The following is a 26610-nucleotide window of genomic DNA, read 5'->3' on the forward strand; positions in this document are numbered from 1 at the left end:
TTACAGATGTTTAAGTGTCTCCCGGGGAGGAGGCAGCCGCTACAGTAGTACAGACCTGGGTTGACCGTGGGTCGTTTCGGGTCAAGTTTGGCGCCAAACGCGAGCTTTGGTGTGCAGACGACATCCTGGAAAAAATGTCCGGTTTTCGGAGCTTTTCGGTTTCCGGAACTCCGGATAAAAGGTTGTGCACCTGTAAATACATAATTTTATAAAGATATAAATTGCCTTAAATGGTTGTCTGTCCCGCTGAGTTACTCCAGCTTTTTGTATCTACGGTTTAAACCAGCATCTGCAGTGCCATCCTACACTCTCAATAAGCAGGTTTGATATTTCAGCTGCGCATGCCCAGCTATAAGCTCACTCGGGAAAAACATTCTCGCCACCTGAGCTGCTGCGCGTGTACGGACCTGCATATTAATTTCAATGAGATTTATAAATAAATGTATCTGTCAACTTTGTCAGCAGTAGGCCACAGCGTACTGCAGGCTGCACAAATCCACAAATGTATCTATTTAAATTATTGACTCAAAACAGCATCAGCCTTGAAAACGCAAGGATGTCTGGAACGACCCTGTCATTATCAAATCCCTGGCATTAGCCTGAGTCACAATCATTCAAATTCGATATTGATTTACATGAATCACAAGTTGTGTGGTCATCTAATTATGAGAATTTGCATCCACTTGAACCACAGCCAAACTGGAGGCTTCAGTCAGGGGTGGGTCGCAGCTCCCCAGCTAACGGGTCCTGTTCTCGCTCTCTTTGAAGGAGGCGCGCCCCCCCCCCGGCGAGTGGGCAAACGCAGAGCCAACCCGTAGTATGTGGGAGCATTTCTCAGTCAGACTTTGTCGACAGTTGGGGTGGGGAATCAGGGAAAGACAGAGCTGGCGATGCCGCAAAGACCGAACAGTTTAATAATGACCCATTAAATTCGGCCATTCGGCAACCTGGGCTGATCTGATCTTGCAGCCCTCTCGCTGGCTCGCTGCGTGTCCGATCCTAATGCAGAACCTCCACAAAACCTTTGGTCTTCGGGTAACACCTGCACAAAGAGCCTCTGCTAACAAGGGCTGGCGAACTGTGCTGGTCTACGTGCACTGGCCGAGATGGCTGGGGGAAAGAACCGCAACCACCGCAAACTTGGAACACCACCGACCTTCCACTCAATCTATCCAATACTAAAGGGCAGGCATTTCGCAGTTAAATGTCTTATATCGGATTGGTGGCTCCTTTACAGGGGCAACCCTGTACTCAGTTTTCCACGGAGACAAATCTTTGTACATTCACACCGCCTGTAGGTAAGGCTTCAGCCTACATCACACTGATACAGTCGCTGCCTGCCTCAGATTAAATATATTTTTACACATAAATTATGAATAAAGATAAGAAAATGCTTCAAACACAAGTAATATTTTCTTATTCCAGCAGCAAACACATTATGAATTAAATGAAAATAATAAATTCTTTACATTTTTGAATATCTTATAATTGCAGATTATGAACTGAACTAGAACTGGGACTGTGTAAGTAGTGTGTGAACAGCAGAACAAGAAAGGAAGCTATTGAGTTGACAGAATTCTAGATTAATTCATTGGTAGAATAGTTAACAATTTATACACAGTTTATACAGTGCTGCGTTCGCTTTTTTTTCCCAAATGACCTTTATCAAATCTCATGATTCCTTGCGGTTATCGGAATACCGAACTCGCTTATTAAAATAACTAGAGTTGCAATAACTGCATGAGCAAATTTCACAGTGTAACTGCTAGCAATTTGCAACAGATGGCACTCCATCACTAGACTGCATGAAATGTCCACCATTGCAATTTACCCAGGATTTTGATGCCAAATAGTTAAGAGGATCTGTGCATAGAGTATGAGGAAGTTACATGGAGAAATTACAGAAAATTGCTGGCATGCCTCTAGAGAATCCTGGCCAAAATCTGGTTATTGGCAAATTCTATCTGAGGGATGTTGTGGTTCCATTTGCCCAAGGTACTACAGTAATACTGCTTCAAAATTTGTTGCTGTAAAATACCTTGGGATGTTTGAAATGGAACTGAAAGGCGTTATCGAATGCATGCCAGTCTATTATACATTCTCTATACATTATAAAGATGCTTTTCCCTACTCTCACTTTCTCTGCCTCTGCCGCATCTGCTTCACATGAGGCTTTCCATTCTACGACATCCGAGATGTCCTCGTTCTTTCATAAACATGGTTTCTCCCCTCCTGTCATCAATGGATCCCTCAACCACATCTCCTCTGTGTCCCATTCTTCTGAACAATAATAGAGCTCCCCTGGCCCTCACCTTTCGCCCCACCAGCCTCCGCATCCAACAGATCATACTCTGACATTTCCGTCACATCCAATTTGTTCGCAGGACAGCACCAACTTCCCATTCCCACCCCGTTTCACCTTCCACAGAGACCACTCCCTCCAAATCTCCTTGTTTCACCCATTCCTTCCTACCCAATAAATCCCCTCCTCAGGTACTTTCCCTTACAACTGCAGAAGATGTAACACCTGTCCCTATACCTCTTTCACCTCCATCTAGGAACCCCAGCAGTCCTTCCAATTGAAACAAAGGCTCACGTGCACATTCTAGTCCATGCCGAACACGTATTCTCCCCTAGTCCCATACACCTGCGTTCAGACCATAACCCTCCATTCCTTTCCCGTCCATATAACTATCCAATTTATTTTTAAATGATAAAAACGAACCTGCCTCCACCACCTTCACTGGAAGCTCATTCCACACAGCCACCACTCTCTGAGTAAAGAAGTTCCCCCATATGTTACCCCTAAACTTCTGTCCCTTAATTCTCAAGTCATGTCCCCTTGTTTGAATCTTCCCTACTCTCAGTGGGAAAAGCTTATCCACGTCAACTCTGTCTATCCCTCTCATCATATTAAAGAACTCTATCAAGTCCCCCCTTAACCTTCTGCGCTCCAAAGAATAAAGCCCTAACTTGTTCAACCTTTCTCTGTAACTTAGTTGCTGAAACCCAGGCAACATTCTAGTAAATCTCCTCTGTACTCTCTCTATTTTGTTGACATCCTTCCTATAATTAGGCGACCAAAATTGTACACCATACTCCAGAATTGGCCTCACCAATGCCTTGTACAATTTTAACATTACATCCCAACTTCTATACTCAATGCTCTGATTTATAAAGGCCAGCACACCAAAAGCTTTCTTTACCACCCTATCTACATGAGATTCCACTTTCAGGGAACTGTGCACAGTTATTCCCAGATCCCTCTGTTCACCTGCATTCTTCAATTCCCTACCATTTACCATGTACGTCCTATTTTGATTTGTCCTGCCAAGATGTAGCACCTCACACTTATCAGCATTAAACTCCATCTGCCATCTTTCAGCCCACTCTTCCAACTGGCATAAATCTCTCTGTAGACTTTGAAAATCTACTTCATTATCTACAACCCCACCTATCTTAGTATCATCTGCATACTTACTAATCCAATTTACCACACCATCATCCAGATAATTGATGTACATGACAAACAACAGTGGACCCAACACAGATCCCTGTGGCACCCCACTAGTCACTGGCCTCCAACCTGACAAACAACTATCCACCATTACTCTCTGGCATCTCCCATTCAGCCACTGTTGAATCCATCTTGCTACTCCACCATTAATACCCAACCATTGAACCTTCTTAACCAACCTTCCATGAGGAACCTTGTCAAAGGCCTTACTGAAGTCCATATATACAACATCCACTGCTTTACCCTCATCAATTTCCCGAGTAACCTCTTCAAAAAATTCAAGAATATTAGTCAAACATGACTTTCCAGGCACAAATCCATGTTGACTGTTCCTAATCAGACCCTGTTTATCCAGATGCTTATATATATTATCTCTAAGTATCCTTTCTATTAATTTGCCCACCACTGATGTCAAACTAACAGGTCTATAATTGCTAGGTTTACTCTTAGACCCCTTTTTAAACAATGGAACAACATGCGCAGTACGCCAATCCTCCGGCACTATTCCCGTTTTTAATGACATTTGAAATATTTCTGTCATAGCCCCTGCTATTTCTACACTAACTTCCCTCAATGTCCTAGGGAATATCCTGTCCGGACCTGGAGACTTATCCACTTTTATATTTCTCAAAAGTGTCAGTACTTCCTCTTCTTTGATCCTCATAGTTTCCATAGCTACTCTACTTGTTTCCCTTACCTCACATAATTCAGTATCCTTCTCCTTGGTGAATACCGAAGAAAATAAATTGTTCAATATCTCCCCCGTCTCTTTTGGCTCTGCAGATAGCTGTCCACTCTGACTCTCTAATGGACCAATTTTATCCCTCGTTATCCTTTTGCTATTAATATAGCTGTAGAAACCCTTTGGATTTACTTTCACCTTACTTGCCAAAGCAACCTCATATCTTCTTTTAGCTTTTCTAATTTCTTTCTTAAGATTCTTTTTACATTCTTTATACTCCTCAAGCACCTCATTTACTCCATGCTGCCTATAATTATTGTAGATCTCTCTCTTTTTCCGAACCAAGTGTCTAATACCCCTTGAAAACCATGGCTCTTTCCAATTTTTACTATTTCCTTTCAACCGAACAGGGATATAAAGATTCTGTACTCTTAAAATTTCACCTTTAAATGTCCTCCATTTCTCTTCCACATCTTTCCCATAAAACAAACTGTCCCAATTTACTCCTTTTAAATCCTTTCGCATCTCCTCAAAGTTAGCCTTTCTCCAATCAAAAATCTCAACCCTAGGTCCAGTTCTGACCCTCTCCATAATTATATTGAAACTAATGGTATTGTGATCACTGGTCCCGAACTGTTCCCCAACGCATACCTCTGCCACCTGACCCGTCTCATTTCCTAACAGGAGGACCAGCACCGCCCCTTCTCTAGTAGGTACTTCTATGTATTGCTGCAAAAAACTATCCTGCACACATTTTACAAACTCCAACCCATCCAGCCCATTTACAGAATGTGTTTCCCAGTCTATGTGTGGACAATTGAAATCTCCCACAATCACTACCTTGTGCTTACTACTAATATCTGCAATCTCCTTACATATTTGCTCTTCCAATTCTCGCTCCCCATTTGGCGGTCTATAATACACCCCTATAAGTGTTGCTACCCCTTTCCCATTTCTCAGTTCCACCTAAATAGCCTCCCTAGACGAGCCCTCTAATCTATCCTGCCAAAGCATTGCTGTAATATCTTCCCTGATAAGCAATGCAACACCTCCACCTCTTGCCCCTCCAATTCTATCACACCTGAAGCAACAAAATCCTGGAATATTTAGTTTCCAATCACAGCCCTCCTGCAACCATGTTTCACTGATCGCCACAACATCATACTTCCAGGTGTCAATCCAGGCTCTAAGTTCATCCACCTTTCTTACAATGCTCCTAGCATTAAAATATACACATTTAAGAAACCCACCATCTCTTATTCTCTGTTTATTGTCTTTTTCTTCTCTCTCCCCTACATTTTGGGTCAGAGTGCTACCATTCTCTGCCTCCTGCCTTACACACTGACTGCTAGCTTTCCCAATTCGAGTCCCTCCCCCCAACCATACTAGTTTAAAGTCTCCCCAGTAGCCTTTGCAAATCTCCCCGCCAGGATATTCGTCCCCCTCGAGTTCAAGTGCAACCCGTCCTTTCTGTACAGGTCGCACCTTCCCCAAAAGAGGTCCCAATGATCCAGAAACTTGAATCCATACCCACTGCACCAGTCCCTCATCCACGCATTTGTTCTCCACCTCGCTCCATTCCTACTCTCACTGTCGCGTGGCACAGACAGTAATCCTGAGATTGTTACCTTTGCAGTCCTTCTCCTTAACTCTCTACCTAACTCCCTAAATTCTTCTTTCAGGACCTCTTCTCTTGTTTTACCTATGTCGTTGGTACCTATATGTACCACAACCTCAGGCTCCTCTCCCTCCCATTTCAGGATTTCTTGGACACGTTCAGACACATCCCTGACCCTGGCACCAGGGAGGCAAACTACCATCCGGGTCTCCTGTCTACGTCCACAGAATCGCCTATCCGACCCCCTGACTATAGAATCCCTTATTACAATTGCCCTCCTCTTCTTTTCCTTACCCTTCTGAGTAACAGGACCGGTCTTTGTGCCAGAGGCCCGGCCGCTGTCGCTGCCCCCAGGTAGGCTGTCTCCCCCACCCTTGCTCAAACATGAGTACTTATTTTCAAGGTGTACAGCCACCGGGGTACTCACCAGTCCCTGCCTCTGCCCATTGCCCTTCCTAACTGTGACCCAGTTTTCTGTCTCCCGTGGTCTTGGAGTGACCACCTCCCTGTAACTCCTTTCTATAACCTCCTCGCTCTCCCTGAGCAGACAGAGGTCATCGAGTTGCTGCTCCAGGTTCCTAACACGGTCCCTTAGGAGACTAGGCCTGCTGAATCTCCGGGTTGCTACCCATTTCAACTCCTCTTCCATTCCCATTCTGACGTTTCTTTCCTGGACCTCCTCCATCGCCAGTGTGCATCTCCTCTAACCTCTTACTGCATCCAGTGTTCTCAATGTGACCTCTTGTACATGAGTGTAGGCTTGGCCGGTTGGATAACCCAGTTGCTAACCATTTCATCTCCACTTCCCAATCCCCCTCATATCCACCACATGTCACATTCCACTTGGGTAGCTTGCATCCCAATGGTATGAACATTGAATTCTCCAATTTCAGATAACTATAAAACCCTCCCCCTCCTCCTCTCCCTCTTCCTCTTCCCCTCCTGTTCCACACCTGGACCCATGCCTATTTCTACCCCTTCCACCTACATTCCCTCCTCTAGCTTCACAATTTGCAACTCTTCAATCCTTGTGACTCACACCTGTATTTTCATCCCTGGCCTTTGTCCAACCATCCGCCTATCTAAAACTCCCTTCACCTGTATCAACTTATTGCCTGCCAACCTTTGTCTTGCCCCTCCTCTCTTCTAGATTTCTTCCAACCCCATCATAAAAAGTCTGAAGTCTCCCGACCCAAAGCATCCCCCAGAGGTACTGCCTGACATGCTGAGTTAAGGGTTCCACTTGGTCATCATTTACGCGACAAGCCGGTAGTGACTGACGGGCGACAGTTGCGCAATAATCATCTAGCAGTACGACAGTCGCTCGCCAAGTGCTCTTGAGGGCCCTGCTTCTTTTGGGAGCCATTTGCAATGTTGTTCGTATTTAGTCCGATCTCCGTGGCAAGGATTTACCCAGTGAAAAATTTTCAAAACTACGCGCACTTTATACCCGGGTGGTCACGTGGTGCGGCGCTCAAATGACACGCAAATGGCGCGCCGACCGGTGTACAGGTGGCGCATCATTACGGACGTTGACGCAAGGGGACGCAGAATAAATTAACATAGGCAACATTCGTGCGTCACCGTGCGTAACCATGCATCATCACGAGCTATACGTACGTCGTCAGTACGTCAGCATGCGCAAGGATACGTCACGCAGGTGGCGCATGAGGATTTTGAGCATTGCAAAATCCTGGGGTACGGCGCGTTACCGCGTGTCACTGCATACACCACCACGCCTCACCACGTACCATGCGCGCGTCATGACGTGCCAACCAATTTTTAGGATGACGCGCAATTGACGCCCAAGTGGGACAAGCCCTTTACTCTAGTACCTTGTGTCGTATTGTGTAAACCAACATCTGCAGTTTCTCCATTATATATCCTGCTTTTTCCATTACATTTGTCTCTGCGCACTATACACAGTGAGCTTATTAGGATTTCCTGTACTATGCATCATCAAGGATAAATTTCTATCCCATTAATTCTATATAAAAAGGACATTATTCTGAGTTTTATTAGGAAATGTAGATGTCAACTGTTCATTAAATTAGTTTGAAAGATATACTGATTCTAAGAGGTTTGTTACCAGAATGTATGCCAATGCTTGTATTAGGGGTTATTAGCTACAAGGGGTGGTTGGACAAACTTGGATTATTTTGTTAGAGGGACGCCTCATGGAAATGTCAAGGACCAGCGGGCATAGTGAGTCAAGGTGAGAGGGGCAAAGTTTAAAGGAGATGTGCGGGGCAAGTTTTTTATATGGGTGGTGGTGGAGTAGATAGTGGAATTTGAGAGGCTTTTAGATTGGCACACAGATATGCAGAGAATGGTGGCTTATGGATCACATGTAGACAGATAAGATTAGTTTATCTTGGCATCATGTTCAGCACAGACATTGTTTGCAAAAGGGCATGTTCCTGGGCTATATTTTTCTATATTCTATGCTCTAATGTTACACAGCAACAGAAACTGTTCCTTTGAAAACACATTCAGTCAGCTTTATCAAAATGCATTGACAATCAGAAAACAAATGGAAAAAAAAATATTACTAGCATTCATTCTTTTGAAATTGCTTCGAAGCACTATTTTCTCCATTTTACAGACTCTAAAATCATTAATTCAAGTGTCGAGTTTTTATGCACAGTGATGTATTGCAACAGTGTTCAAAAAGGAACTGCAGATGCTGGAAGATCGAAGGTACACAAAATTGCTGGAGAAACTCAGCGGGTGCAGCAGCATCTATGGAGCGAAGGAAATAGGCGACGTTTCGGGCCGAAACCCTTCTTCAGACTCGACTGAAGAAGGGTTTCGGCCCAAAACGTCGCCTATTTCCTTCGCTCCATAGATGCTGCTACACCCGCTGAGTTTCTCCAGCAATTTTGTGTACCGATGTATTGCAACAGTTGGTTTTAAAAATTCTGCCCAAATTGCACTTTTCCTACACTGTTAATCCAAATATTAATTTTACATTCTGCTTGTCTAGCCTGTGTGAATGCATTTCTATTTGTGTACAACATATTGTGTTTCAATAGTAGAGAGACATTTAAACTTTATTTTTTGCTTCTCATTAAGTAATATGTACTCTTGTGCTTAAATATATTACAGCACCAAAAGATGATATGGTGTACCAGTTTATTATTCCCTGGATTGGTAAGTAACGTCAATCTTATCATTAGCAACAGTACAATATTGTGCCCCATTGAACAAGACTAAAGATTCAAAATATCTTTGGTGAGAATTTTGGCTTCCAAAAATTCACACTCCTTCATCCACAATGAATGATTTTAGCACTTCCTCAGTGGCTGTCAGTTGCTTCTCTCTCAACCATCATAGCCCTCAACTGTCCCTCACAGAATACCCTTACTCAGCATCTCTTTATCACCATCATCCCCTTTTTCCGCACTATCCCCCTTCTCCCAACATCTAGATTGCAACTGCATTTAAATTTGGTGGCCTTGCACCCTGCATGAAATGGTATGAAACTGCATTTAAATTTGGTGGCCTTGCACCCTGCTTGAAATGGCATGAAACTGCACTTGCATTTGGTAGCCTTGCACCCTGCTTGAAGTGGTATGAAACTGCACTTGGATTTGGTGGCCTTGCACCCTGCTTGAAGTGGTATCAAACTGCACTTGAATTTTGTGGCCTTGCACCCTGCGTGAAGTGGCATGAAACTGCACTTGAGTTTGGTGGACTTGGACCCTGCTTGAAGTGGTAGGAAACTGCACTTGAATTTGGTGGACTTGTACCCTGCATGAAGTGGTATGAAGCTGCACTTAAATTTGGTGGCCTTGCACCCTGCTTGAAGTGGTATGAAATTGCACTTGAATTTGGTGGCCTTGCACCCTGCTTGAAGTGGTATGAAACTGAACTTGAATTCGATGGTCTTGCACCCTGCTTGAAGTGGTCGGAAACTGCACTTGAATTCATTGACCTTGCACCATGCTTGAAGTGGTATGAACCTGCACTTGAATTTGATGGCCACCAATATTGGAATTGGTGGAGAAGTGGAATATTGCGTTGGGGAACCAGCCCTCCCGTGTGAACATGGGACCCAATGGGTCCCACTTAGTCTAGTTACTTCTATATTTCTATTTCTTTGGCAGTTATAAAACCTGTTATCCAGAGTATTCCACAGAGTCATAGGTTGATGTACATTTTCAAATGTGAATTTGACGATAAAGGTTTAAAATGAATAGTGTTGACAGGATGTTCATTAAGACATAGTATCTGGAAATGTTCATTTTCTCTCTCTTTCTGCCTTCATTCAAGTTGGATACTCTCAACAATTTAATAACACGGGTTATCGTATATTTTCCATGCAATGGGGAAGTAGTTATCATCCACCCTAGTCAAGGTGTCACTCCTAGGCAGAACACTTGGGGAGAGGCTCTCTCTTATCAATATACTTTTAAAATTCAGCTGAGCATTCTTGTGACTTGGTGTTTCTGGATCTGGACCTGGATGTAGTACGCTGAGAAGCTCTAGGTAGAGCCTCACTCAGCACTGGACAATTATTTTTACATTTTAGCAAGCCAATTAATCAAGCCAATGAACCTACAAACCTGTACGTCTTTGGAGTGTGAGAGGAAACCGAAGATCCCGGAAAAAACCCACGCAGATCACGGGGAGAACGTACAAACTCCATATAGACAGCACCCGTAGTCGGGATCCAACCCGGGTCTCTGGCACTGCATTTTGCTGTAAGGCAACATCTCTACCGCTGCGCCACCGTGACTGCCCTTGGTTTGGTTACTGATCCATGGGCATCAGCAGCCTTCCTGCTCCTCGCCTCAGCAGCAGTTCCTTACTCAATCATGACTGTGACCATTAATGAAAATTCATGTCAGTAGAAGCTTGGGAATGTATAGAATAACTCCAACCACTGACTGTGTCCATTAGCAGCAAAGCCAATTCTCATTCTTGCCCAACTTTTCACAACTTGCCTTTTTCAACATAACCTGCTTAGAAGTCAGAATAGACCAGGCAAATGCACAGAGTCTTTTGCCCAGAATAAGGGAATGGAGAACGAGGACATGGGTTTAAGGTGAGAGGGGAAAGATTTAATAGGCACCTGAGGATAATATTTTTACACAATAGGTGGTGGGTTTGGTGGGAACGAACTGTGGGAAAGTAGTTGAGGCAGGTACCATTGCAACTTTTAAGAAACATGTTGACAGGTACATGGATATGACTAGTTGAATGGGATATAGGCCAAATGCAGGCAGATGGAACGAGTGTAGATGGGGTATGTTGGTCAATGTGTGCAAATTGGGTCAAAGGGCCTGTTTCCAATCTATATTCTTTCCAATCTATATTCCCTCCCAAGCACAAGGGTGCTGGGACAATCCTGTGGTCCAACAATTGGTCAGTTGCTATTTATTACATCTGTATAGAATATCTGGGTTAGATTTGTCTCTTAACCATCAGATTCTGGGGGAACTGATTTTTAACACATTTTATATCAGTAGGTTTTTAGCTGGAGGTTGCTCCAGATATTTTAAAGCAAAATTATGGTCATGTTCCATGTTTTTGTTTTGTAGTTTCCCATATATGCCTTGTCTATATGGAACTATCCCACCAAACTCGGTGATTGTTTAGTCACAGGGTACATCCAATCTCATCTAAATTCTCTTAACACCATTGGATTTGGGAATAGTCATTGTTTCTTCAAGACCACTGAGCAAATTAGAACATTTTGAACATCAATCCAACAGATCAATTAATTTCAGCAGAGATCAGTGACTTGGTCTTTGTGATTTGTAGATCATAGTACATTTGCTTAGAGAATCATAGCAAAACTCAAGGTGATTTGAGAGAAGTGGAAAATCTATAATTTAAATGCTGATGATCTTCAGGAGTAAAGTGTTTGATTTCCAGGTGAAGGCTTGCTGGTGAGTTCGGGGCAGAAGTGGTTCCGTCATCGAAGACTATTAACACCTGGATTTCACTATGATGTTTTGAAGCCATATGTGAAGCTGGTTGCTGATTCAACCAAAACCATGCTGGTATGTTCTTTTGTCTGATTTAATCTTCCTAAATTTTATATATGCTTTCTTTTTGGTCAAATTTACAACCACTTTCAGCAAGTTCCCTTACCTTGCCATCTTTGTCTTTCCTCCTTATTGGAACATGTCAGATATGGACATGCCTGGTAGCAACTGCTCCTAAGTTACTTAACATAGCTCCTGCCAAATATATTGTATTTACCCTACCCAAATCTAGTACTTTCCCACAAACTGTCCCCAAAATGCTCTCTCATACCCACAGTTATGAACCGGAAAAATTAGTTCCAAATGTGGTAAAAAATCCCTACGTCAAATTTGTGCCTGAATGTAGAACATAGAACAGTACTGCACAGGAAGATGCCAGCTTCGACCCATATCATCCGTGCCTAAAATGATGTCAAGTTAAACTAATCTCCTCTGTCTGCACATGATCCATATCCCTCCATTTTCTGCATATCTAAAAGCCTTTTAAATGCCTCCACTATCATCCCTGGTGCTGAGTTGCAGGCACTCTTTGTGTACAAAAAAAACTTGTCCGCATATCTCCTCGAGCTTTGCCCCTTTCACCTTAAAGCAATGCCCTCTAGTCTCTTCCTGATTCCTCAACTCCTTGAACCTATTGAGAGGCTTTTGACAGTCCTGCCTCAGCTTTTTTTATTCCACAGCAATGTTTTTCTCACCCTGCCCCCGTTAAAGCTCCAAGCTGAGTCCTCTGCTGCAGAATACTTGCACACAGTCCCCCGTTGCCCTGGCTTCTGGCTGCTGGTCATTCTGGTGGTGTCTCACCAGATGTAACTCCCACCACAGTAACTTTGAATGGAATCATGGGGCAGTGTGTCTTCGAACCTGACTTCTTACTAGCTAGCAGGTTACGGTGCTTTGATAAGATAAGGAAGTGGGTCATAGAAACATAGAAAATAGGTGCAGGAGTAGGCCATTCGGCCCTTCGAGCCTGCACCGCCATTCAATATGATTATGGCTGATCATCCAACTCAGTATCCTGTACCTCCCTTCTCTCCATGCCCCCTGATCCCTTTAGCCAAAAGGGCCACATCTAACTCCCTCTTAAATATAGCCAATTAACTGGCCTCAACTAGTTCAAAGTAAACTTTATTGTCAATTCAAATAATGCAACAAGTAGTTACACAGAGGATTGAAATTGCGTTTCCCCATACTCCAAATGTGCAAGTAATATTTATAACACAGACAGACAATATACCAATAAAGATAGACAATGGACATATACATTATATATAATATTCACAGTGTGCCAGAGTGTAGTAACATTTTGAGGTATGTTATTAAGGTGCAATAATAAAAGGTGCAATATAGAAAAGTGCAAATAGCATCCTGCAGACATTGAGTTAAAGTTAATTTGACAGTCAGTTGGTCTTTGTTTGTGTAATGTTCATGGAATTTTCTTGAGTGTGTTGAGTAGTCTGATGGCCTGAGGGAAAAAGCTGTTTTTGAATCTGGTGGTTTTGCTCCGCATGCTGCGGTAGTGCTTGCCGGATGGTAGGAGAGTGAACAGTTTGTGTGCTGGGTGGGTGGTGTCTTTGATGATATTGGTTGCTCTCTTGCAACAACGAGATGGGTATAAGTCCTGGATTGCTGGTTGGGGTGATCTAGTGATCTTCTCCGCTGTCCTCACCACTCTCTGTAGGGCCTTCTGGTCAGCAGCGGAGCAACTGCCATACCAGACTGAGAGACTGCTGGTAAGAATACTCTCAATGGCACCCCTGTAAAAAGTGGTGAGGGCAGAAGGGGGGAGGTCGGCTCTCCTCATCCGTCGAAGGAAGTGGAGGCGTTGCTGTGCTTTCTTGACTAGGGAGATGGTGTTGGTGGACCATGTCTGATCATCTGTGATGTGCACTCCCAGGAACTTGGTGCTTTTCACAGACTCCACTGCACTGCCATTGATGGTGAGTGAGGTGTGTGCTGTCTGTTTCTTCCTGAAGTCCACAGTTATTTCTTTTGTTTTATTGACATTGAGTTGAAGTTTATTGATGTCACACCAGTTGATGAGTTGTTGTACCTCCTCTCTGTAGGCTGAGTCGACATCGTGGCTGATGAGGCCCACCACTGTTGTGTCATCTGCGAACTTGATGATGTGGTTCGAATTGTGTTTGGCACAACAGTCATGTGTCATCAGCGTGAACAACAGAGGGCTCAGCACACATCCCTGTGGGACCCCGGTGTTCATGATGGTGGTCTCTGATGAGTTTTTGCCAACTCTTACTGTCTGTGGTCTGTCGGTGAGGAAGTCCAGTAACCAGTTGCATAGTGGGGTGCTGATGCCTATTTTGCCGAGTTTATTCACCAGGTGTTGGGGGATGACTGTGTTGAAGGCGGAGCTGAAGTCGATGAACAGCATCCGCACGTAACTGTTATTGTTTTCCAGATGAGCCAGGCTTAGGTGGAGTGCTGTTGCTATGGCATCATCAGTGGGACGGTTGGGACGGTACGCAAACTGGAATGGGTCAAGTGTAGAGGGGAGACTGGATGTTATGTGGGCCTTGACCAACCTTTCAAAGCACTTCATCATGATGGACGTGAGTGCTATGGGCCGGTAGTCGTTCAGTGTTGAGGCTGGGGATTTCTTGGGTAGCGGTATGATGGTGGTGGCTTTGAAGCATGCTGGTATGATGGCTTGGCTCAGAGAGGTGTTGTAGATGTCCGTGAGAACATCTGTGAGTTGGTCAGCACAGCCTCTGAGCACACGCCCCAGTATGTTGCCAGGACCTGCAGCTTTTCTGGGGTTCACCTTGAGTAGGGTCCTCTGCACATCAGCTGGGTACAGGTCAAGTGTTTCATGGTCTGGGCAGGGAGGGGCTTTTGTTGGTGTGGTGGTGTTGTCTTCCTCAAAACGGTTGAAGAAGGTGTTAAGTGTGTTGAGGAAGTCTGTGTTGTCCTCGCACGGTGGGGGTGTTGGCCTGTAGCCGGTGACAGACTGGATGCCTTGCCACAGGCGCTTGGGGTCCTTAGTGTCTGTGAAGTGTGCTTGAATTTTGTGTCCATAGACACGCTTGGCTGTTCTCACGCCCCGGTTCAAGTTGGCCCTAGCAGTACTAAGGGCGTCTTTGTCCCCGGACTTGAAAGCAGCATTCCGTGCTCTCAGGAGCTCACGTACCTCCCTGGTGAACCAGGGTTTGTTATTGGCCCTCGTGGTGATGTTTTTGATGACGGTCACATCTTCCATGCATTTGAATATATATCCAGTCACAGATTCAGTGTATTCCGTCAAGTTGACATGATGGTTGGTAGTGGCAGCCTCCCTAAAAACGGGGTTTTTTTAAATCTGTGCAGTCGAAACAGTCTTTGAGAGCTGAGGTGGCTCCCTCTGGTCATGCTCTGATCTGCTTCACAGACGGCTTGTTCCTGGTCAATAGAGGTCTGTAGGCTGGAATTAGCATAACAGAGAGGTGGTCTGAGTTCCCCGGGTGGGGATGGGGAGCAGCTCTGAATGCCTGTCTGATGTTGGTGTAGACTTGGTCGAGTATGTTATTTCCCCTGGTTGCAAAGTTCACATGTTTACCTTCAGTGGCAGAGAATTCCAGAGATTCACCACTCTCTGTGTGAAAAATGTTTTTCTCATCTCGGTCCTAAAAGATTTCCCCTTTATCCTTAAACTGTGACCCCTTGACCTGGACTTCCCCAACATCGGGAACAATCTTCCTGCATCTAGCCTGTCCAACCCCTTAAGAATTTTGTACGTTTCTATAAGGACGGTATACCACATTTGGTCAGTTTGTAGTACAGGAAAATCAGGAGGTACTGCACGCTTACACCATCAGGTATTGAAAATAAGAAGAGTTGTGGGGTAAAAGATGAGCGATGAGTAGGGATCAATTTTGCGTCAGTCCGTAGTAGTGCAATATAGAAATTTAAAAAAAAAGAGGATACAGAATAATAAAAAATACAGAATAATTAAACAATGGGGACGGAGGGACCGGAGGAATCTATCGGCGGGACTCCGAGTTCAGCAATGCGACGGTATGATTGTAGAAGCTGTTCCTCATCCTACTGGTACGAGACCTGAGGCTCCTGTAACGCCTCCCTGATGGGAGGAGGGCAAACAGTCCATGGTTGGGGTTCCCCAATTTCAAGTAATAACCACCTATCTTTTCCATACCACCCTCCCCCCCCCCAACACCAATGCAAACTCAATATCACAAAACACCCTAGTCACTGCTCCTTTCCTCTCCTTCACACATTCCTCCCATCCCCAAGACATTCATTTCCCTTTTATCCACTCGACTTTCCCCTTCCTCCTGTTCCCTTTAAGCTGCATCCCTCCCTCTGTCTTCACATTTCACTCTTCCTCTATCTGATACCTTTTTCTCCCATTTGCACCACTAGCCTTTGTCATGTACTCCACTCATCTGCACGATCCTACCCCCACCCTTCGCCAATATCAAAACCCCCCTCACCTCTTTCCATCTATCATTGGCCAGGATTGTCCTGCCCCCACCCCTGTTTTCCCGCTTTCTCCGCCCTATCAGTCTGAAGAAGGCCTCTGATCCAGGTGGTGTCTGACCCGTTGAGTTTCTCCAGCACTTTGTATTTTGTAGCACCCTAGTATAGATTATCACAAACCTCTCAAGAGCTCTGGGAAAGGCAGGAACCAGCTGTTCCTTGCTGGCTTGCTTTGGCTGCTTCACATCGTGTACCTCCTTATTCTGCCGGAGACTGGAGTGGGTGTTGCGTGCTGTGATGTGCCTGCACGGTGTGTGCTTAGGCTGTGAGAGGTAGGCATGGAGCTTCCTGCAGTGATGTGTGTGTGAAGGTGCACGTAAGGTTATGACTATTAGGCATGAGTCACGAGATAACTAAATCTGATGTTGCAGTCTGACGAATTGATGAATGAAAATGTTGAGTAAGTAAGATGAATTGAAGGTTCACTCACTTTAATTACTTGTGTAATCATTGTGTCACTATGATCAGCTCATTGGGATTTAACCCCTGGTCTTGATTTCGTCTGTTGGCTGCTCCCATTGTCTTTGACCAAGCATATGGAGTACCTTTAGATGCCGTGTGACTGTTGTAATGAAAATTTATGTTGTAAAGCTTGGAGCTTGTTGAGTCCATTGTTATTTCCCAAGCCAGGTTCACTTTCTGCATGACTGCTTGTTCCATCTTGCCTCATCCCTTATACCATAAAGCCTGCAAACTCCCACAAAGCTCTGATGTGTAACTCCAGTGAGTTCCCTCCAGAGTTGCCTTAACCATGGCAATTGACATAAATTATTACAACTGCCAGAGCATTCTGCAGACAAGAGATATGGTAGTAAATAAGAATGAATGGACGCCAGAACAGGCTAGTTATAAGTTTATGACACAAGGGAATAATTAGATTTTTCTGATGTACGCTGTTCTTTATATGAAGATAATGTCTAGCTGTGATGAAAATAACAGAACTAATTATGACCCAGGAATCAAAAGTACCTCTAACCTTTACTAAACTAACATTAACATTTACTAAATCTCTCTATCTGTTGTAATGTGGAGTTTGCTGCCGACATCAATGATTGACATGGGTTGAGTTAAGTTGAGTTTGCGTTCGTAGAAGCTTTACTGCCACTTGCAACCATGCCCAATTTATGAAAATTTAAGTTTAAGCTTGGTCAGATCTGGCCAGGGTAGATGCCATTAATTAACACATCATCAGTTCCTCACAGAGCAACTGTGGTCACAACATATATCTGGGAGGTTTGCCACCAAATCACTACTTTGATGGACCTTGATCCCAAAATCATGAAATAACTTCCGTTGCATCAACCTGAAAACTATTTCAGAATATGTTGAATATTAACTGATAAATATTGAACGGAAAATTATTGTTAAATATTCCCATGCTTTTATTTCCTTCAGTGTAAAACTAAATGCGCTGTGGCTGAATTGCTGTATTATGGAAACACTGATCTAGGAAGATCATTTTTAGAATAATAACAATTAATAATAATGAAAGATTTGATTTAAAATACCAATTAAATAGGCAGAAAATTTCTATTTAAAAAAAAAATTCTGTCATGTGAGCAAAGTCCATTTTAGTCCATTACCTCTGTATCGTGGAGAATTCTGATTACTCAGGAGAAAACTGAGACCACACCTAATTTAACAACAGCTCAATTTTTATAAATGATCCCGATTAAGATGTTGATAACTGATTCTTTTGTAAATAAGTCGATCAATGGATTAATTGTACAGGTTCTAATTTATTGGGCATTCAGTAAAAACACCATAATAGCTGAATGCTTTTATTTGGCAAACTGCTTACAATAGTGGTGACTTGATATGCAAATGCATGCATTCAAAACATTTAAAAAATGGTGAGAAAGACTAACAAAATCAGAAGAGAGATACAAGGGATTGCAGATGTTGGAATCTGGATCAAAAAACAAATTGCTAGAGAAATTCAATGGGTCAGGCAGCATCTATAATGACAAAGGGATAGTTGATATTTCAGGTCACGATCCTGCATGAGGACAGAGCATAGGCCCAACGTCATCAACCTCTCTTCGTATACCAGCCGCTGCTCCCAGAATTCAGTAAACCTTCTCTGCACTGTCTGTGGTGCTTTCCCTGCACTCTCTGCACTGAAATTCAGCAAAAAAACAAAGCCAGATTTTTAGTCCAATGAAAACAACCATCCATTCTTGAGGTGGAAGATTGCAACCTTCACGTGGTCCGCCCTGTTTCGACTAATGCAATCAACTTGACATGCACAAACGGAAAATCAAATAGAACAAGTTGTCCTACAACTTTAGGCTGTGCACGCCACACGAAAGAAGAAGAAGAACCATCCATTCTTGATAAAAGAATGCTTGCATGTATCCATGTTGATCTTTTTGTGTCTTTTGTGCACATTCTGCATTTATTGTGTGTGCTTGTACAGACGTTGAATTTTGTCACTGGAACCTGTGCGCTAAAATATTAAGATCTATATTGTTCTTTCCTTTTCTCTATCGTACTTGAGTATGGCTTGATTATATTTTTGGATAATATTATCTAATTTGATTGGATCGCATGCAAAACAAAACTTTTCACTGTCCCTTGGTACACATGATAATAATTAACCTAAACCTAGCCCTCCTCTGTAATAAATATGTCCCCTACCTGGATGTTATCTCTCAATGTTGAAATTGCATTTAATTCTTGGTTAATTGGTTCTTTGGAAATGGTATGTAGCAATGATGTTGGCACTGATGTAGCTGCACCAACCTGAGCAACTCCCTTTATTTATCCTCTAGATTCAGAGGTTCTGACCTTCGTCAACAATGCAGGCACTGTCCGAATCCAGTCAGAAAGATAGATAAAGTTGTTGTTTTTCTTATCAAAGTTTTCAAATGTTTTTTATTGTCACGTGTACCAATTAAGGTACAGTGATATGCAAATTTCCATACAGCCATACCATAAAAAGCAACAAGACACACAACTGCATAAAAGTTAACATAAACATTCACCACAGCGGACCCCACATTCCTCACTGTGATGGAAGGCAATAAAGTCCAATCTTCTTCCATCATTCTTCTCCCGCCGTTGGGGCGATCGAAGCTCCCACAGCCAGCGGTCAAAACCCCCATGTTGTGTCAGGGCGATTGAAGCTCCCGTGTCGGAGCGATCGACGCTCCTGCGTCGGGGCGATCGAAGCTCCCGCATCGGGGCGGTCGAAGCTCCTGTGGTTTGGAGTTCCCAAAGTCGGCCTCTGATCAGAGACCGCTGACTCCGCGATGTTAAAGTCCCACAGCTCCTGCGGTGGATCTCCCGAAATCGGTCTCCGGCAAAGGCCGCCAACTCCTTGATGTTAGGCCGCAGTGCGGACGGAGATACGATACGGGAAAAAATTGCATCTCCATCGAGGTAAGAGATAAGAAAAAGTTTCCCCCAACCCCCTCCCCCACTCCCTACTTAAAACAAGCTAAAGAATACCAAAACATTCATTTAACACATACTAAAAAAACAACAAAGAGGAAAGGTTCAGATTCATTAAGAATATATTAACGGTATATTTGTAAGATGTCTTTTTAAATAAGCTGAGTAAGTGTCTGTGTGCATAGGACAAATGGGAACAAATTTGCGCGGAAGGAAATAATGCCTTGGAACTCTACCAACACGTCAGCCTCATGACATTGGATAGTATTCTGAAGTGTGCCTTCAGTTACCATAGCAACTGCCAGGTTGAAAGGTCAGCACTTTGTATTATTTTGAAGAAATTAATGAAAAAACTTGTTTTGAATAACGTGTGTAAAATGGAGGAAGACCTCTTAAATTATTTAAATCTAATAAACATCTGCTCCCATTAAAATTGAACAGAATATCTTTGCAATGGTAGGTTTATCAAAACTATCCATCTGTCTTTGCAGTGTTTCTGCCATGATTCTGGCTAATTATCTGTGCTTCATTTCATTGTCGGCAGATTATTCATGTTGTGTTCATCCTGTAAAAAATAATCTGGAGTGAAAAGCTGATATAGCTACATATAAAACTCACTAAGCAGCATGACTATCCTTCTATGCCCAAACCATTGCAGATTTTTGGAAAATCTGGTTGTTTCTTCACAGCAACAGACCCCCAAATATTGGACACCTTCAATTTGGCCATGACTGAAGTCCACATAAAGTGAACCCACTCTTTCTGAAAAGGATTCCTGAACGTCTCATACCTGAGGCGGTGGATGGTAGTGAGACCACAACTCCATTCTCCTCACCTAGAATAGTCTAGAAACAACTCTGTGTTTCTGCAAGTTTGCTGCTTATTGTATAGAAGTGACCACATTTTAAAAACACATAATTGGCTGTATGCCTGAAAAGTATTCCATACGTTAGCAGATAGAAGGAGACAACACTTGTACTGAAAGACTTTTAAATTATTGTTCAATGCACAAGCATTTATCCTAACTTAAGAGCTTGAACCTGATGCATGATTTTCATATGAGGCTAAAGGTGCACGTGTTGGAAGAATCTACACATAACATCTGCACCATGACTTAGAACGTATTGCACAGCAGGGTGCAGCACCGCAGATGAGTGCAGTACTAAAGGCACACTTGTCTCCAATGGTAACTAGAGAACACTTGCTCAGAAATAATGATGATGGACTGGTACCATTGTAGCTTCATTGTGTCGACCAGCTCCTACAATGTCACCAGGCTTATGGTCAAGTGCTCCCACAGTTCTTGAGGACTTCAGCACAAACCAGCGACTCATGCCGTGCCACAAAGTTCCACAGGCAGCACAATAATGCAGCTGGCAGCACTGCTGCCTTGCAGCTTCAGTGACCTGGGTTCCATCCTGACTTGTCTGAGTAGAGATTGCTTCTCTTTCCTGGCTGTGTGAGGTTCCACCTACTGGAACTTACCACTTAGTATGGGTAAGTGGTAAGGGAAGCAATGGGAATTGGTAGGTCTGTGAGAGAGAATAAATTGCAGGGCTACAGTGAACTAAGAGGGAGACTAGAACTGATGGGATTGTACTATCGGACTAAATGATATAAATGGTCTCCTCTGTTGAATAAGTAAATGAATAACCCTCTTGATATTCAGTTTCACAAAACTGGAAAAGTGAGACAACTTGGGTGTTTTTAATTACAGAGAGGCGGAAAGTAGAAAGAACAAAGAAGTATCTGATAGAAGGAATACAAAGGTTGTCCAGGTAACAATCACTTTTAGTGCCAGCAGTTGGAGGGGAATAAAACATGTAATTGCAAAATGAAGAGCACATCAATTGCCAGAGCTCAGAGAGAAAAAATGAAATGAATTTTGGCAAGCATTTCATTTTTTATAGATTTCCAGTAACTATTGTTAATTTGACAGCTTTATCGTAACTTTTCTGTTTCCAAGTGCTGACACCAAAAGTAGTTGTTACCTGGGCAATGTTGGTATCCACCCCTCTAGCAGACAATTCCTTTGTACTCTCCCCCTCACTGCAACTTAAAACAGGTTTGTTGTATCATTTTTTCCATTTCTGATAAAAAGGATCATTGCCATGGAGACACAGAACTATAAAGCACGGCGACAGGCCCTTCAGCCCATTCTTGACCATGCCAACCAGATTGCCGAATTTAACCAGTGCCCCTCTTGCTTGCATCTGACCCATATCACTCCAAGCTTTTCCTATCCATGGACCTGTCCAAGTGTCTTTTAAATATCATAACTGAAATGCCTTTACCACTTCCTAAAGTCCATGAATCATTGACTCAGTTTCTCTCTTCCCATAAGCTGCCTGATTTCTGAGTATTTCCAACATTTTCTGTTCCTGCTCAAAATGATGAAACTGCCTTGATCAAGTTCCAATATCCTGAACTCTCAGCATAAGCAAGTTAACTCTGCTATCGCTTTGCTCCAAAACCCAGGTCCTGGCCACAGTACTGTCTGTGTGGAGTTTCTCCAAGTAGCTCCATGAGTGTCCCCCAGTGCTTGAGTTTATTCCTATTTTCCACATACATTGAGGAGCATTAATTAACTACAGCAGCTCACCTCTTATCTTTGGTATGTGGCAACAAAAATCAAAGGGCTGAAGGATGATAAGAAGAAGGGTAATGGGACTGATGGGATTGCACTAAAGGGAGCCAACATGGGCCTGGCTGTGAATAGTAGTCTTCTGACGCATAATAAGTAAGTAAGCACATGGTTGCTCCATGAGGTGTAAGCAATCACATCATAAGGCACTTAGATTGTTCACAGTCTGAGTATTCAACTAAAGGATGTCACGGTGTCATAGCTGTAGAGTTGCTGCTTTACAGCACCATAGAGCCGGGTTCAATCCTGACTATGGTTGCTGTGTGTATTGGAGTTTGTATATTCTTCCCATGACCTCTGTGTGTTTTCTCCAGATGCTCTAGTTTCCTCTCACATTCCAAATACGTACAGGTTTGTAGGCTAATTGGCGTGATAAAATTGTAAATTGTTCCAAATGTGTGTAGGAGAGTGTTAAGGGCCTGTCCCACTTACGCATCCTTGGCACGCAAATTACGCGACCTCGTGGTCACATTGAGGCGCACGGGCATCGTATGGCCGCGCGGGGCCGGTCCCACTGAGAAGCTCGCTCTGAGGGGTATGTAGTTGTGCGTGACATTGCGCGGGGCTCTGAAATTTTTATAGCGAACGAAATCGCTGGACGTCATTTGAAGATAGACACAAAATGCTGGAGTAACTCAGCGGGACCGGCAGCATCTCTGGAGAGAAGCAATGGGTGATGTTTCGGGTCAAGATCCTTCTTTCAGACTGAAGAAGAGTCTCGACCCAAAACATCATCCATTGCTTCTCTCCGGAGATGCTGCCGGTCCCGCTGAGTTACTCCTGCATTTTGTGTCCATCTTCAAATGACGTCCAGACGTCTGTGCGGTCGAATGAAGTCATGCGCGACCTTCACGGGACCATCGCGGCTCAACGCGACCACGAGGTCACGTAATTTGCGTGCCAAGGACACGTAAGTGGGACAGGGGCTTTAGAGTGCGGGGATCTCTGGTCGGCATGGACTCGGTGGGTGAAGGTCTGCTTCCGTGCTGTATCTCTAAACTAAATGTTAAAGTCTTAAAACCTGCATTTTATAATGCGTTTCAGTTAACTATAGGAGATGTCAAAGTGCATCACAGAAAGTGAATTAATTGCTGGAACAGTATGAATATCAAAAGACTGCAGATATTGGAAATATGAAATAAAAACATAAATTGCTGCTCAGGCACATCTATGGGAAGAGAAAAAGAATAAATCAGATCAAAGATCCTTCATCAGAACTGCTAAAAAAGAGAAAGCAAGTTAATTTTGAGTAGCAGAGTGAGGGGTAAAACAATGGGATTATATCTGTTGGGGACCAAATGGTGCATGTGACAGTTAAGTTCCAATGAATCCAGATAACATCTTGTTACAGTCAAGTGACAGGGAGCAGGTTTTGTTTCTGTATAATGTGTTGTTAATAGTAAGGTTACGTGACACGTCCAATGAGCCAGATTATATAAATAGAAAAAGAAGAGTTGAGCCAAAATGATGGTTGTCAAAAACGGCCAGTTCTGATACAGGCAGAAAGAAAAAGCTAGTTACCCAAAGTTGAAGAAGAAGAGTCTCGACCCTGAGGATTGTAACATCTCCATATTCCTCAAGTATGCAACAGTTCATGCTGCAGACAAAAAGTTCAGAGTAGGATGGGATGGCTAATGACAGTGGCAGGCAAGCAGAAGCACATGGGCACTCCTGTACACTAACCTTGGTTTTTTGACACCCTGGGCCCATTATCATTTTATGCAGTTCAAACAGTTTCTGTTCAAAAAGGGGAAAAAACGCTATTCTAGTTATTCCTCATACAGTAGCTGCAAGGCACCAATCTCGTAAATCTCATTTGTATTCCATATAGAGTGCACTTGCATCTTCCCTGCATTTAGAGAACAAATCTCACAGTGCCTAACATACGGTACATCGCATGTGGACTGGCATCACTTCACTGTTCTTATGTTCTATTTAACGGTTAAAAATGTAAAGGATCCCATGCCATGTTAATTATAGAAACATAGAAACATACAAAATAGGTGCAGGAGTAGGCCATTCGGCCCTTCGAACCTGCACCGCCATTCAATATGATCATGGCTGATCATCCAACGCAGTATCCTGTACCTGCCTTCTCTCCATACCCCCTGATCCCTTTAGCCACAAGGGCTACATCTAACTCCCTCTTAAATATAGCCAATGAACTGGCCTCAACTACCTTCTGTGGCAGAGAGTTCCAGAGATTCACCACTCTCTGTGTGAAAAATGTTTTTCTCATCTTAAAGGATTTCCCCTCTATCCTCAGAATGTGACCCCTTGTCCTGGACTTCCCCAACATCGGGAACAATCTTCCTGCATCTAGCCTGTCCAACCCCTTAAGAATTTTGTAAGTTTCTATAAGATCCCCCCTCAATCTCCTAAATTCTTGCGAGTACAAGCCGAGTCTATCCAGTCTTTCTTCATATGAAAGTCCTGACATCCCAGGAATCAGTCTGGTGAACCTTCTCTGCATTCTCTCCATGGCAAGAATGTCTTTCCACAGATTTGGAGACCAAAACTGTAAGCAATACTCCAGGTGTGGTCTCACCAAGACCCTGTACAACTGCAGTAGAACCTCCATGCTCCTATACTCAAATCCCTTTGCTATGAATGCTAACATACCATTGGCTTTCTTCACTGCCTGCTGCACCTGCATGCCTACTTTCAATGACTGGTGTACCATGACACCCAGGTCTCGTTGCATCTCCCCTTTTCCTAATCGGCCACCATTCAGATAATAGTCTACTTTCCTGTTTTTGCCACCAAAGTGGATAACCTCACATTTATCCACATTATACTGCATCTGCCATGCATTTGCCCACTCACACAGCCTATCCAAGTCACCTTGCAGCCTCCTAGCATCCTCCTCACAGCATACCCTGCCCCCCAGCTTCGTGTCATCCGCAAACTTGGAGATGTTGCAGTCAATTCCCTCGTCCAAATCATTAATATATATTGTAAATAGCTGGGGTCCCAGCACTGAGCCTTGCGGTACCCCACTAGTCACTGCCTGCCATTGTGAGAAGGACCCGTTTACTCCTACTCTTTGCTTCCTGTTTGCCAGCCAGTTCTCTATCCACATCAATACTGAACCCCCAATATCGTGTGCTTTAAGTTTGTATACTAATCTCTTATGTGGGACCTTGTCGAAAGCCTTCTGAAAGTCCAGATATATCACATCCACTGGTTCTCCCTTATCCACTCTACTAGTTACATCCTCGAAAATTTCTATAAGATTCGTCAGACATGATTTACCTTTCGTAAATCCATGCTGACTTTGTCCAATGATTTCACCACTTTCCAAATGTGCTGCTACCCATCTTTAATAACTGACTCTAGCAGTTTCCCCACTACCGATGTTAGACTAACTGGTCTGTAATTCCCCGTTTTCTCTCTCCCTCCCTTTTTAAAAAGTGGGGTTACATTAGCTACCCTCCAATCCTCGGGAACTACTCCAGAACCTAAAGAGTTTTGAAAAATTATCACTAATGCATCCACTATTTCTGGGGCTACTTCCTTAAGTACTCTGGGATGCAGCCTATCTGGCCCTGGGGATTTATCGGCCTTTAATCCATTCAATTTACCTAACACCACATCCCGGCTAACCTGGATTTCACCCAGTTCCTCCATCTCATTTGACCCGCGGTCCCCTGCTATTTCCGGCAGATTATTTATGTCTTCCTTAGTGAAGACGGAACCAAAGTAGTTATTCAATTGGTTTGCCATGTCCTTGTACCCCATGATCAATTCACCTGTTTCTGACTGCAAGGGACCTACATTTGTTTTAACTAATCTCTTTCTCTTCACATACCTATAAAAACTTTTGCAGTCAGTTTTTATGTTCCCTGCCAGTTTTCTTTCATAATCTATTTTCCCTTTCCTAATTAAGCCCTTTGTCCTTCCTCCTCTGCTGGACTCTGAATTTCTCCCAGTCTTCTGGTAGGCTGTTTTTTCTGGCTAATTTGTATGCATCTTTTGTTTTGATGCTATCCCTTGTTATCCACGGATGCACTACCTTCCTTGATTTATTCTTTTGCCAAACTGGGATGAACAATTGTTGTAGTTCATCCATGCAGTCTTTAAATGCCTTCCATTGCATATCCACCGTCAACCCTTTAAGAATCAATTGCCAGTCAATCTTGGCCAATTCACGTCTCATACCCTCAAAGTTACCTTTCTTTAAGTTCAGGACCCTTGTTTCTGAATTAACAATGTCACTCTCCATCCTAATGAAGAACTCAACCATATTATGGTCACTCTTGCCCA

The 26610-nt window shown here is 43.5% G+C and overlaps 1 protein-coding gene across 2 annotated transcripts in view; it reads left to right on the forward strand.

Moving 5' to 3' along the window:
• Nucleotides 1-26610, forward strand: part of LOC116977756 (cytochrome P450 4B1-like) — a 104749-nt gene that overhangs the window by 31763 nt on the left and 46376 nt on the right. For both annotated transcript variants that reach the window (XM_033028497.1, XM_033028496.1), the window contains exons 3-5: nucleotides 8926-8970; nucleotides 11701-11828; nucleotides 19886-20013. In XM_033028497.1, coding sequence (XP_032884388.1) covers nucleotides 8940-8970; nucleotides 11701-11828; nucleotides 19886-20013 — 287 coding nt within the window. In that variant the 5' untranslated portion in view covers nucleotides 8926-8939. The remainder of the gene's footprint in view (nucleotides 1-8925; nucleotides 8971-11700; nucleotides 11829-19885; nucleotides 20014-26610) is intronic.

The sequence above is a fragment of the Amblyraja radiata genome, chromosome 10 (genome assembly GCF_010909765.2).
Source record: "Amblyraja radiata isolate CabotCenter1 chromosome 10, sAmbRad1.1.pri, whole genome shotgun sequence".
Classification (NCBI taxonomy): Eukaryota; Metazoa; Chordata; class Chondrichthyes; order Rajiformes; family Rajidae; genus Amblyraja; species Amblyraja radiata.